Source organism: Aquila chrysaetos, chromosome 26 (genome assembly GCF_900496995.4).
Source record: "Aquila chrysaetos chrysaetos chromosome 26, bAquChr1.4, whole genome shotgun sequence".
Lineage (NCBI taxonomy): Eukaryota > Metazoa > Chordata > Aves > Accipitriformes > Accipitridae > Aquila > Aquila chrysaetos.
Window position 1 is genome coordinate 938,366 of NC_044029.1, and position 14,496 is coordinate 952,861.

General features: G+C 49.3%; 1 protein-coding gene across 3 annotated transcripts in view; it reads right to left on the minus strand.

The window, feature by feature from the left end:
- FAM234B (family with sequence similarity 234 member B) overlaps positions 1-10,816 on the minus strand; it is a 26,408-nt gene extending 15,592 nt beyond the window's left edge. For all 3 annotated transcript variants that reach the window (XR_005931472.1, XR_003921610.1, XM_030002610.1), the window contains exons 1-4: positions 10,720-10,816; positions 4,302-4,694; positions 3,245-3,343; positions 401-589 (exon numbers count right to left, since the gene is read on the minus strand). Coding sequence is in view for 1 of the 3 variants with exons in the window: in XM_030002610.1 (XP_029858470.1) it covers positions 401-589; positions 3,245-3,343; positions 4,302-4,694; positions 10,720-10,756 (718 nt within the window). In the remaining 2 variants the exon portion in view is untranslated. The remainder of the gene's footprint in view (positions 1-400; positions 590-3,244; positions 3,344-4,301; positions 4,695-10,719) is intronic.
- Between the last annotated feature and the right edge of the window lie 3,680 nt (positions 10,817-14,496).

Below are 14,496 nucleotides of genomic sequence, written 5' to 3' on the forward strand. Positions count from 1 at the left end.
TGGAAGGTTTCTTGGCTGTAGCACATGTCCTTATATAACTACCCCAAGAATGGTGTTCAGCTTTTCAGTGCTGTTAGGTACGTGCTGAGTTGTACTAACCGCTCAATGTTGATGAGAACAGACCTTACATATCCTTTATGCCATGGGGATGCTACAGGAGAAGATTAACACTTTGAAATGTTCTGAGGTGGTAGAATGAAGATGCTGCCACAGAGCAGCAATGGTTTGGATTCTCTTATCCTGTGTAACTAGAAACTCATGAGTGTTTTGACTCCTTCCTGTGTGTCACTAGATAACGGCCACCATGAAGTGCCAGCACTGAATCATTCGTGCTTATTAGTCCCTTAAAGAAAACAAAAAGGCAATAGCATATTTCTAATATGCTGGTAGTTGACTCTACCTGTGGAGGCACTGAGAAGGCTGAGGAATTTTGATGTTCCTGTAACAAGGCAGACGGGCTCTGCAGCTGCCCCCAGTGACAGCCCTTTGCATTGCACACTCCGAGTCTCCTCTGGAAGCTGGATGGACCACAAGGTGCTGCCATTCATACCAGAAAGGGCCACCACAGTTACAGACGGCCTAGAGACACCTGCAAGAGGCAAAGAGAGAGTGAAATCCCTTGGCATCAGAGGCTACGTCCATGCTGCCTTTGGTCTTTGCGCTTGAGTTCCAGCTCTAGCTACTAGAGCTGAGTGGCTCAAGCCAGCCACATCCACACTGCCTGAAAGCAAAGGTCAAATCCCACCCCATGGCTGAGTCTCTCTGCCTGCAGAGCCTAGCAGCGATCTCCAGACAAGCTGGGCTGTCAGCCAGCAGCGCAGACAATCGTGGAGGTTGGACCTGAGCTCACAGCAAGAAATGTGGTCAGCTGGGCGCAGAGGAATGAAGATCCTGGGGACAACCTGCTCAGCTGTGCTGACTTCCTGGTGTGAAATGTACTGCTGTCAAACGAGACTGATCCTTCTGATCCCCTCCACCTCAAGAAAACGGCTAGCACCAAGGGGAAACCTTGCAGTGACTTGCGAGGCAGATGCCACCCCGTGTGAAAGTCCCGGGTTGTTTGTAATTCTGGAGCAGCAGCAGGTGATGGGCAATCTGAGAGCTTTTTCCTTTGTTCTCCAAGTGAGTTTTATTACTGTGAATAACAGACTGAATGCAACCAATTGGTGTAACTCAGGGGTCTTTTCCTTATTCACCGGTTAGCACAAAATAATTGTAAAAAAAATGTCCTCTATGCTGTTTCAATTGACTGTTGGCTCTGATTCCAATGTGAGCAACTTTTAGCTCAGCCTGCCCTCAGACATAACTGTGGTTACTGTAATCTCCACCTGGTATGCTCATATCGCAATTTAAGATGAACTCCCATACATTTCAAAATAACAACAGTCCCAGTTGACTCCTGTCTTACCAGAAAAACAACACATGACCTGACTACACAAAGGGCATATCTGGGCCACTGGCTAAAAGGAAGTCTGAGCCCACTCTCTAAATCAAACTCACTCTCTTCTCAAACTGAAAATCATCTGGCTTATGCTAAGGGGTTGCCCCAGCCCAAGTTCTCCTCGTTGGGTTGGCAGGGACCAAGAACAACTAACTCCTGAATGCAGCTCACAGCTGCTGTGTGTACAAGCTGGAGAAACAGCTAACAATGTCATAGCTTACTCCATCAGGTACCTATCCCAAGCTTGTCTCTACCTGACACTGTGTGAATGCTCTGAGCCCAAGCTACAGGAGGGCTGATGTCCAGCTATGTGGGTTTAGGATTGTGATGTGCTTATACCTGCTTTAGTGTCTGCTTTTTGTCTTCCAGCATAGCTATAGCCCAGGATGCAGCTAGGTATAACTAGTTCCATTCAGAGCGTGCTGAGAACTGTACATACGTCTGGGATGAAAGATAAATACAACACAGTGGCAAAATATAGAACGCAAGAACAACCTCTACAAACTGAATGCAGCCTTTACGTCAACGGTATCTCCCTCTCTCACTTTCTTTTTTAACTTACTCTACAGTTTTCTCTCTGCTCATAGGTTTCTTTCTATAGGACTTGCTGTGAAATACCGAGGGCCTTGCCTGGGCCATGGAGAAGCAGCATCTTCCCTATCCTCTAACTATATTTTTATTACCCTACTCTTTGAAGACCCAAGGCATTTTGCTCCCACAAGAGTTCTCTTCAGGCTGTGCAACGTATGCTTACCCCCCTGAAAGTGTCTCTGAGCCTGAACAGATTCACATAATCTCAGGCGATGCCAGGCTGGGCAGGCACAGTACAAGAGGCAGCTGGGAACCTCCAGGACTTCAGAAGCCCAGCACAATAGGATGCCACTTTTGGACTTGGCAGCCCCTGTATAACAGTGGCCAGTATCAGCAGGCTGCTATGTTACCTGAGGGGTGTGAGGGTTAAGAGAGAAAGCCAAAGCAGCTAGGAGGAGGAAGCAGGGCAATACCTGCTGAACAGCCAGGCACAGTAGCTTCTCCACCATCAGCCAGTCTATTATCTGTGAATTAACAATGATTTGGAGTCTGGCAAGTATATGGAGTGACCTGGAGAAAAAGGCAGCAAGGTGAGGGTGTTTCCTGCAAAGCCGACCTACAGCTGCTCTAAAAAAATCCATAATGCTCCCTGTTGGCAAGCAACTGGTTAGTTCAGAAGAACCAGAGCTCTCCAACAGTCAGCTCTGCCATCACTGTTCCTGTCACCAACTACCCTTGGTAATGACCAGGACACTGAACCACAGATCAGGAAAGAGTTGAGACTCCACCACTAAATCTCATCTGTGACCTTTGTCAAGCAGCTTCCCTTCTCTGTGCTTCCACCTCTGTGCCTGTAAAATGGAGGTAGTTAGACTGAGCTCTTTTGTGAAGGGCTCTGAGAGATAACAAGGGGGAAAAAACCCCACCTTATTCCCAATTGCTATTTGTAGAGCAGTGCTTTCTGATCACTTTATCTCTGCCCCCAAACCAAGCGTACACAAATAAAAGACAAAGAGATGGACTTGCCCCAAGATGAGATAAGGGGAAATAGATGACGTTGACCCAACAGGTATGGGAGCACAGGCTTGCAATGAAAATTATGAGCAGCATGACAAAGCACAGGCACAGTAGACCAGCCATTTTAAGGAACTCTGAAAAGAGCAATGCAGTGGATTTGCAGTGGCAGGAACTCTTCCCGTCCATAAGACAAACATACAAAGGTCAGTACTGACACATACAGAAAGAGGAATGGAAAGGAGCTGCAGTGCTTACCCATGACGCTAGCATTCATCAAGGCAGTGAAGACAATGAGGATGTCAGGGAGCCCATCACCGTTCACATCACACAGCTCCAGTGGGGATAACACACCACCTGCAACAGTCACAGCAAATCACCACACTGTTGTCAAAAAGGCCACCCAGCCCATTTTCCACACTGGGAGAGGAGGGCTGGCCCAGAAAAGAGACTCATGGACAGCCAAGCCTCACAGAGTCTGCTAGGGAACCACCAATGCCAGGCAGCTCACACCACGGCAAGATCTTTCATTGCATGGAAAGGCAGAAATGTAGCATCTGGGTCAGAGAAAGGAAAGGGAAAAATGGAGGAGCTAACAGAAAAAGATTTCTGCTTCCCACTTCACTTTCTGACCTGATGTGGGAGCCACGTATCTTACGAAAGGCATAGATTTTGGAAGCTAGGGGCAGAAAGCAAGGAGGGAGAGACATATCTAGACCTGGCAGAAATTATTTCACAAACCACTGTTACTTTAATGCAGAAATCAGAACAGGAGATACTTTAGAAATGTTACCAATGGCCCGTATAGGATGACAAAAGATCTCGAATGTTGATTTACAGATTCAAGCAGGACAAGAAGACAAAAGAAATAAGGTTAGTTAAGCCAGTTGGAAGACACAAAGACTTCTATCCTTCTCCTCCCTAACACACCCACACACTTCAGTGTGGAGGTGCTGGTGAAACCCAGGATGTAGAGAGGGAAGCGCCATGTTTTAAAGTGGGCGTGGGCCATCTCCATCTGGAACAGAGCGCACCATCCGGACAAAAAGGCAGGATGCGAGAAGAGTCAAAATGTTTTTTGGTGTTGACAGAAACAAGATTTTGTGGCACTGTTATCTACTGATGCCAGATTTCACAGGCCTCAGCTTGAAGAGCGAGCAGGAACGCAGCTGCCTGTCTATTACCTTGGAGTGTCTGCAGTGGTGAGGAAGGGCCTGTGCTCCGACCTGGCTCTCCCAGATAGGTCTCTCCCGCCGAAGCCCAGCCTGGGAGCTGCCACCTCCCCCACCAGATGCTGTTCCTGGGGCTTTCTCACCTGCTCCCTGACCTAGGTTGCGGTTCCAGGTGTTATGCAAGTCTCTAGGGGGACAGGGAATTAGAAATGCGCACACCAACACAAGAATCATCGAGATCACCACAGTGAGCAAAAAGATCGCTGTGCGCAGGTATGGCATGAGGGAGGGAGCAGCCTTCTGCTCCAAACTCCCAGCCGCCTCTGCAGGATAACCCTCGGGTGCGCTCTCTGACGTGTGCTGCTTTGCCATCCCAACCTCCACATCAGAGTCAGGGTCCTGCACCTCCTCAGGGGGGCTCTTCCCGTTCTTGACCCCCCCGTTCTTCTGGATGTTGAGTACCAGGTCATCTTCACTTTCATCACTGTCAGCCTGAGTGAGGGGATCGTATTCCCCGAGGTCCGGACTCTTCTTTCCTGAGGAAAGAGATGGAGAGAGACAATAAAGCACGAGTTCCTCGCTTTTGCAGGATCTCAGTGGAGAAAAGGCTGCAGCGGAGAATGGTATGGAAGGGACGACAGTGCAGTCTGCATTTTGTATGGATCCAAGTGAGAGGCGTGAGAGGAAAGACAGGGTCTGTCCATGTTTCAGAGTAGCAGCTGCAGGAGAAAAGATGCCGACAGTTTATTTTCCCAAGATAAAGGTGTGTGTGTATATATATATAAAATATCTATAAACATATATATACACGCACACATATGTATGTGTATATATATGGAATTCACAGCCGATTTAATTCTAACACTTTCCTGTTTTGTAATGAGACGCACTGACAGGAAGCCATGCTTAACACTCTGAGTACCTAAACCTCAGCACTCTCTTGACTTCAGACTCTGAACTCCTTTAGCATTTGCCAGTCTCTAATCCCGACACAGCCCCTCTTCACTTGTAGTCTGTGTTCTCTGAGGGGGCCTCCCTCTGCAGCTCATTGCTCCCCTCCTCCTCCTCCAGCCTGCTCCAAGCACCACTGCTGCCTTCCAGTGTGCCACATCTGCTGTCCTGCTTTGTGAGGGATAGAAGGGATAGAGCACTGCGCATTGTTTCTCTGCAGTGCTGGTAAAAATGGGTATTGACTCCCTGAAGATGAGGGCAAAGTGATTTTGCCCTTTTGGGCCAGTGACATGCTGGTGTCTGAAGGGATCAGGGCTGCCCCTCTAAGATACCACCTTCTCTGCATGGCTCAGCACCACAAGAGGGAGTGCTCCAGCCCCTGCAGTAGGAAACCACAGTGCTCCTGCTCTGTTCCTGCTCCCACCAGAGCCAGCAGCTTGTGCTTGGCCTTGCCAAGATAGATAACTTAGTACTGATTGACGCCTTCAGGTGGTGGTACAAGAAAGTAGCTTAGCTTTAGGTGTCTCTCCCACAGGTGGCTGGCACATGCATGACTTCTCCCCCAAGCCCTAGACAGCCGCAGGGAGTGTGACGAGGGCAGGTGTAGAGCCTGGTCGTATATACTGGCGTAACGCCAGGGCCATCTGTTTATGGGGGCAGGCAAGATAACGCAGACTTGCTGCCCTGAGCTACGAGTGGAGGATCACGTCTCAGGCAGCTGCCCTGCGCCACCAGGCTGGGCATGAAGCCATGGCCACTGCTCCAATGATTGCAGGGTCTCAGTCTATTTCTCTCTCTCTCTCTCCTATTCCAAGGTGGGACTCTGCTATCCCAGATATCTGCTTCATTTCCCTTTGCCTAAAGCTGACCTGAGATGGGAGCTGACTTGTGCCAGAAGATGCTTGAGGTGATACATGCAAGGCATAAATAATAAGCAAAAACATGCAAGCTGTAACCATGCACAGACACTAAGATGATGGGAAGGCTTTACAGAGCGGAAATTTAAGGGCTTTCAAGATTATTCTTTCTGCATAATATGCCTTACTTCTGGTTTTCCTGTTAAAGGCAGACTCAGTTACAGACATACTGTAGTATCTAGTTAGTGCAACACACCTATTTTGCATCATCTAGAATCTATTTTGCAGCACACGCATCTCACTTGTTTCTCATTTCTTGCCCCACGAAAGGACCTTCACTTCCCCTTCCTGTACCACTATAAATGGTATTCAGTGTCAATTTCAGGACTTAAGAAAAACTGTCGATCCCAGTAAAGGCCAAATGCCCCACGCTAAGTGGAGCAGCCAGGACAACCCACCCACATGGAATAGAGGGAAATAAAGATATCCAACGAGATCACGTATCTAAATCAGACCCTTCCTTTTTGAACTAGGGGCTCCTAGAAAAGAATCACATCAAAACAATCTGGTGCACATACACACTCCAAAAAGCTGTTCCTTGTGGAGGTAGAGCACCCAGCTAAAAGATACTACATTCCTACACGACGGTCCACTGTATCCCTGAGACATTGCATCATTTCACACAGACCTGTCCTAAACATGCGTTCAAAGTTGGGCTTTTCAGGAAGTCTTGATAACCTCGGCTCCATCCTGTGAACAGCACTGAAGGCCACCGACCTCGGTGGCACACAGCTCTCTGCTCAGAGATTGCAGTGACAGCGCAGTGTGAATTTCCCAGATGTCTATATAGTAGGTTGTGGTGACAAGTTGCTGAAAGAGTACTCAGCGAAAACAAGAAATTCCAGAGAGGACTCGCTGGCAGAGTATTTGCAGCTTCTCACTACAGATCCAGATGTGCCAGTTCAAGCCAGGTCAGAGTGGTATGAAAAGCAAATACTGCTGGCCCAAGAGCAAATGGTATTTAGCCTAGGAAGTCAAAGTTGGACAGTTATGTTAACAAGACTGCTCCGGGTTTTGGAAACTGGCGTGCTTTGAGTAAAACAACTCAACAGCACACTTACACTTCAGATATATTGTGATTTGTTTAAATATTTTAATTCCAGACAGTCAAGCCAGAAGACTGAAACCTGCTGTTCACCCTTGGGGCAAATAAAAGCATTGATAGGAATGAGCTTTATCTGGAACAGTTTTGTTCTGTATCTCTAGGAGACAGAAAGGACCTCGAAACCATGGCTCACCCACTCCTTGAACCGGCAGGGACTGAGATGTTGGCAACATCGACAGTGGTGTCAACCACAGATGATCTGTAACAGGAGCACCCTTCCTGCTGAGAACCACTGATCAGAAGCTAGAAAACAGCTACTACACAGTAATGACTTATCTACACAGGAAAGGATCTACTGAGTTATAGGAGAGCTTCTCAGTGTTATTTCATGTCTAAGCCTCACCAAGAACCAGAAACCAGCATTCCTTCCCCCTGTCTTTTCTCAAAAGGTCAGCTGGTACTCTCACAAGGCACAGCCACTCCGTAAGGTCAGGCATAAAATGCCCTGCTGATTACTTTTTGTAAACCAAAAGGAGGGAAGACACTGCCCTTTAACAATGGCTGTTGGAGCACTCACCTAGCACATGGGAAACCCAATTGCATATCTAATCTGCAGATTAGGTCTGCAGATCAGAGGATACAAATGTTCATCTCTCACTGTGGGGAGAGAGCCCTAACAATTGATCTGTAGGTGTTTTGGGAATGCGTCTGGAGGGCTGGCAGGGATGTGCCCAGCCCGGCCTCCCGAGGCTGTTCTGCACTGCAGAGAATATGTAAGTCATGATTCATCTGGCTGGAGAGAGAGAAGGAACATGACTCTTCATCTGAGTTTTAGGTCACTTGCTGTGGGAAGGAGGGATACCACACCTGCCTTCCACTAATCACTCCCAAATTATTTTTCAACAGAAAAGCATAAATAGAGAGACATAAATAGCAGTAAAGAATGTGTGAAAACAAGGGCAATCTCACACCATTTAGAGAATTATGATTTATTGAGAAGTGCTCCAGAATTCAAATTCTTCCCTTTCTGGTCAACAACAAGGCTCAGGCTGGGGGAAGACAGTATGTCCATCACAAGAAAGCTAAAACTGCCTCTGTTGGAAGTGATCAGCTGTCAGAAAATCCAACACTCCCATGTAGTTTTCAGCTTTTCATCAAGGAAGCAGAAATGCTAAGACCCAAGTTGGCCTCTTGGTCAAACTCTCACCCTATCTTGTGAAACAATAATCACTGTGTAACCTTCATGATAAATTAGTCCCTGTACTAAAGAAAACAGACTCCAGATCTACCCTGAGCAGGACTGTGGCCTTGTGTATGTAACAGATCTGTGTAACTCACATCTTGTTATCTGTCTTTTGCAAAGCACCTCTAAGCTTATGTAAACCTTGCATCCACTTTACAGGGATGGAGTTCATATCAGCAAATTCAGTTTCCCTGCTGCACTGTGTTCTCTCCTACAGGTATAGTAAATAAACTGCTTCTGTTCTGACCTGTTCTAAATTGTACTCCATTTTTTCTAGGGCACCAGTGATAAAACAGAGGTTCCCAATCAGTGGCCTGTCGTTACAATCAGAGGAACTCTTGCTCGTGGTCTGTGGCTAAGTTACTGGTCATGTCGCCCTGGATTTTTTTTTGCAGCCACTCAAAGAAAAAGCAAATACTGAAGAGGGAGGTTTTCAGAGGCTGAAGAGAGAGAGAAAATGCCCCAAACTTATCGACTTTCAAGGGCAGTTGGACTCTAAACTGCACTTTATGACTTTGCAAATCCCCTGTGCATTTGCCTAATAGTACTTTTTGCACAGGCAGCTCTTGCAACTATTACAGTAGAAGAATGTGACCTCTCAAAGAAGAAAAGATGACTCGTGATCATGATTTGGAAAGGAGACATCTGTGAAGTGATCTGTGTTGGAATCAGGTCTCGCTCATAATGAAATACTCATTGCTAGCGCTGATGGCTTGAAAGATATTATTAATTGTAATCTTTTTTCTGTTTTTAACTTACTGGAAAGGTTTTTCCTTGCACTCACTTTGGAGTGAAAAGAGCAGATCTTGGACTTTAGATAAGTACGATTTTCAGTGCGTTATTCCAATGATGACATACTGGTTCCAGTATCCTTTGTATTCGCTTCATGTTCTGTTTATTTCTCTTTTTTTTCCCCAGCTGGCAGTTGGCAGGCACCAGGTACTGCAGACATATCTCTAAGCCCATGGGGAGATAAGTTGCCACATATTGATGTAATTAATTTAATGATGCAGCAGGAAAAAACAGCTATAGCAATAGGCTTTCTGCTTTCTCATTGCTGTTGAAAGTTGCATTTTTCAAGAGCTAACCACAGAAACAAGGTATGATATATGCAATTTAACCTAAGGACTGATGCGAGAACTGTTTTCTTAACTGCAGTTGCAAGGCCTGTGCTCTTTTCCAAATCAGTGCCTCCCAACAGCAGATACCAGATAGATCACGCTGGTTCCAGAGGTCCAGGAAGAGATCTGTACTTGTTATTGTACAGTTCCCCAGTGGTCACACCCCAATACACACACTTATACCTACCAGTTTGCACTTTTCCTAAATAAACTTCGTGCCAAGTGTATTCCTTCCCATTTAGACATAGATATACCTACTCAGGAAGAAACTGATTTGCAAACAAAACTTCTTTGAATGAAATCTAACAGGCACTACATAAACTAACGACTCCTGGTACGGGTTACTAAAAGCTGGCGGGAAGGGCCCTGAAGATATTACTGTGCTCTTCACGGACCAACGGAGGAGGAAAGCACGACCTGCCCGCCGCACAGACTGGGGCACTGCGGGACCAGAGCGGTGCGTGGTGCAGGGGCAAAGCCGTCCCCAGCAGCGCACAGCCGGGCCCCATCTCTGTCCCACGGCTGTCCCGAAGGCGAGACACGGTCAGGAGGGGCAAGGAGGCACCTTCCCATCGGGTTAACACAGCCAAGCACGCCAGCACTGTCTCCAGTCCATCCAACCGCAACTAGCACGCTCTCAGGATCTGGTTTCGCCACGGATTTTCGCTCCCTTTTAATCTCCTCGGCTGTTGGGCTGCCGCTCACTGCCTTATCTTCCAAAGATCTGGTTCCCTGACACAATAGCCCCTTATGCCTGAATATCCTTTCATCTCGCTGAAGATCCCCGGCTGGAAGGCACGCAGAGGCGGTAGGCACGACCGTAAACGTTTACCTGGGTAACTGCAGCGGCACTCACCGAACTCCTGGCCCGGCTTTTGAGGCCGAAGCCCGGCGGCAGCGGCTCCGAGAGGGACCGGCGCTTCCTCGCGGCGGTGCCGGCCGTTCCCCAGCCCCCCTAGCCCGCTTCTGCGCGGCCTACGGCACCCGGCGCCTCCTCCCTCCCTCCCAGGGCCGCGGCCGGGCCCAGGCCCGGGCCCAGGCCCAGGCCCAGGCCCCCCTCCCCGCCACACGCGACGCCCCCGGAGCCCCCCGAGGCGCTGCCCCGTCCCCGGCAGCCCTCCCTCCGCCGCGGGACCCGGGCACAGGCCGCCGAACCCCACCGCACCGCCTGCGCGGCCGCAGGACCGGCCGGGCCTCGCCCCGCGTCGCCGTGGCGACGCGGACCCGGACGCGGCTGACCCCGGCCCGGCCCGTCTCTCCCTCCCGGGGGTACGGAACCCTTACCCGGCAGCTTCAGCGCCCGGGACAGCACCGTCGCCATGCTGGAGAGGCGCAATGCGCATGCGCGCCGCCCCGCTGCCTGCTTGCTGGGACTTGTAGTTCTGCGGCGGGGGAGGCCCCTCCCGACGTGGCGGCCGCCCAGGGGGCCGCGTCGCTCCTCGCCCCGGCGGCCTCGCTCTGCCGGGGCGGCGGAGGGGCAGCCCCGGGGGTCCCTGTCACGGGGAGCCGCGGGTGAGGGCCGCTCGGTGGGCCGCCGGGCCCCTGAGGGTCTCTCCCCAGGGGGGGCTGTGCCTGACTGGAGCCGGCAGGCCTGCGGGTGGGGCGGCAGCGGGGCCTTCAGCGGGGAGCTGCCGCTCTCCCGCAGAGCTGCCCGCCTGGCGTAAACCTGGGGCTCCCGCTCGAAGCCGAAGCGCTGCGCTGGTTCCGTCGCCCTTCGTTTCCTCCCGGTTGTTTTACGGGGTCAGAGACCCGCAGGGCGGCGGGGGCTGGTGGCAGCGACCCGTCACCGAGGACAGCCCAGATTTCGACAGCCTGCGTGACTGTGCTGGGCACAGACCCTGGCGAAAATACACTTGTTGTCCTAAGTGGTTTACACAGAAAGCGCCAGTCCTTTAAGTTGTTCTTGATATAAATACGTGCCTTCATTGTTGGAAGTTTTTGGTTGGAAGAAATCTTACTTGTTGATTTTGTTTGTGCAATGGGTTTTTTTTTTACTACTTTAATTACTAAAGTCCGCCAGGGCATTTTCCAAAGCTGTCCTTGAGTTTCACCACAGCCTTCCGAGGTAAGCGAACAAGCGAACTCTCCCACGATGGGGAAGTGGAGCAAGGAGCGTTTTGTGGCTCCCCCCAAGCCGCAAGGCTCCAGCTTCCCGATTCCCAGGCCCATGCGCAGGCCATCTAACACCATCACTTCTTCAAGTCATGATTTGTGTGAGAACTCTCAAGGCTGACTCCTTTGTCACAGAAGAGAAAGGAGTATTGGCTAAATACATCAAAAGAGAGTCCAATTGGCTGAAGAACACGTCATGTTTCTTCAGCATCTGCTGCTGCTGCTGCTTTCTCCTGCTTCAGGCACTGTTCCTGTGAATAATGTACTTACCCTTTCCTGTCCAGGACTGCCCTGAAACTGTTTAAGCAATAACAATAAAGAAGGAGCAGAAGAAGGACACCAAGTGGTCTAGCTGGTGAAGAGAATTTTTTTTCAGATATGAACGGGAAAGGGTTCTGATCCCAAACCTTTTGTACCAGGGGGATTTTTTCCATTGATGTCATCAGGCTTCAGATCAGGACCTTCCTGAGAACACAGCACTTGCAGGGGCAGTCCCAGGTGGCAAAGTGGAGAAGCCATCAGAATCGTTCTTTTTCTTTCCCTTCCAGGTCTTTCTGAATACAGAGTCCTTATGTTCCGTATGCCATTTCCCTTCCTCCACTTTTTGATTTGAGAGCAGTAACAATCCTGTATCTATGTAAATATTTACAGGAGAGATCCTGGATCCTTTTCAAGTCTCAGTTAGCAAAGCCTGTGATACGCAGGGACAAGAGCTGTCCAGCAGAGCGGCTCTTTCTAAGAAAATGCGTCTGGCACCAATTAGTGCTGGGGGGGAAAGGTACGGCAGAAAACAGCCAGAAGCAGGAACTGGAAAATCTGGTGTCCTCATTTGTGATCTTCTAACATCTGGCATACATATACACTGCAAGAGCCCATAGTTTACAATGCTTGTACATTTGCGGTACAGCATAGCCCACTTTTAATTTCATGCATCTGCACAAAAATGACTCGTTCCCCAACCCCTGAGATCTCTGTGAGGCTAATGGATAGCAAGGACAAGTGATTTGTGGTGAAAACTGATGCTTTTGAGGAACATATGACTAAGCAAAGTGTTCAGAGGGTTTAATGATTTGCAAAGCATGAGGAATGAAGTTTTCCTTCTTTACATTGTGAATGTAAGCTTATTTGCATATAAATTGGACCTGTCAAGTGTACTAATATAAATCAAAAAGCTGTGAAAATAAAACTGAAGCTGCAAATAAATCATTCATTTATGTGAATGTTGCTGTTAATTTTATTTATTTTTTCCAAAGCAGTTTGCAAAAGCTAGATGCTGAAAAATGAGATACTTGGGGTTAAGCTTGGAAGTCTGAGACCTTTGGGATGGCAATGTGGTCGTTTAGAAAAATGTTCCAAGCCAAAAAGCATGAAAATATGCACCCACCAGCCCCTTATCAGTGTTGAGTCTGTGCAAGCCCTCTCTGCCCACACTGACATCTGCTGTCCTGCGTAGGGTGAAGACCCTGCCTGAGGTCAATTTGCTGTGCCCTGCTGGATGCCTGATTTCTGACCTGACCCATGCCCTTCGAAATGCCGGTGTGTTGGAGTCGCTGTACGGGTACGCAACATTCACCTGACCTGCACAAACTGTAGTGATATCCAGGGTCCACCTAGTAGGGCCAGTGCAGAAGACTTCGCACTTCACTCAAAAATGGTGGGACACACCATAAGGAAACCTTTTCAGTGTCACCTCTATCAGTCACTTCTCGCTGTCACTCCACACGAAAGGAGAGGGGCAATGTCCTTGAATAACAGCAGGAACACAATATGTGGGGACAGCTGCCTTGTCCAGAAATCCCGGATAACGCACTCAAGCCCTGCACCCAGGTTGCAGCTCTCTGCTCTCCTTCCTCTTGTTTATTTCTTTCTGGGACAGGCCACGCATAATGCCCCTCCTCTCTTGCAATCAGTTTGTTCAGTTCTCTTCCACTAGCCTCTAGACCAGCCTACACTGAATGTCCCACAAGTGAAAAGCGCTGCCCTTTTGGTACGGTGATTCCCCTTGTACAGCTGCCAATCACTTAGCTCCAAAGACTGATAATCCTAATAATTGCACAGGAGCATCTGTGGCACTTCAGAGCTTTACTGAAATCCCTGATGGCTCATGTGTGGACTTTTAGAAGGTCTCCAGCCCTACAACTGTTAACATCTCAGCGCCAGCCTGCCCTCTGGTCCCTGGGAGGTGTCAGGAATTCCTCTGCAACTCCATCTCACTGACGGTGCCCAGTTTTTGCACTCTGGGGGTATTTTGGCTCAGTGTGTATATGGCAGCCAGGACCAGACACAGCGGCAGCACTGAGGAGACCCTCACAGCTGCTGCAATTCCGTATGGCCCTGGGCACAAACAACCTGCAAGGCACAGGGGTTACAGGGAGGGTTTGAGCCCCTTTTGCCCTCAGCTTGGCATCTGCCCAAAGGCTGCAAGCTAAACTGGGATCCAGGAAAATGAGCACAAATGTTCCTGCAGATGTTATTCTTGCCAGGGGGATTTTGCTGTCTTGGAACTCTTGGGTGTCCTGAGAGAACCACAGACAGACATGTGCAATAGCCTGTTTGCATATCACAAGCGAGCTTCATGCTGAGGCTACTCAAGTTTAGAAAACTGACTGCAAGCAGCAGTCCTCACACAGGAGAGCAGATCGAACAGACTGCAGTTGCTTACAACACAGTCACGGAGATGCGACAACAAAAAAAAAAGGGGAGTTTCTTGTTAGTTGGTTGTATTAAAGTTCCCAGTCTTTGCTTAGTGTGGTACAGTGATGGCACGTGGGCACTGGGTGTTCCTGTCTGAATGCAGCCATGGTGGTGACGGTGGGCTGGGCAGTGCTCCTTTCACATCACTTTGAATGTGGATGGTAGCGGGCAGGAGACAGGGAAGGGAAGTGCTACAGCTCCCTCCTGTCCTGCCTCCCCTGCTAACCCCCGAGGAGGCACAGGGAATGGGGAATT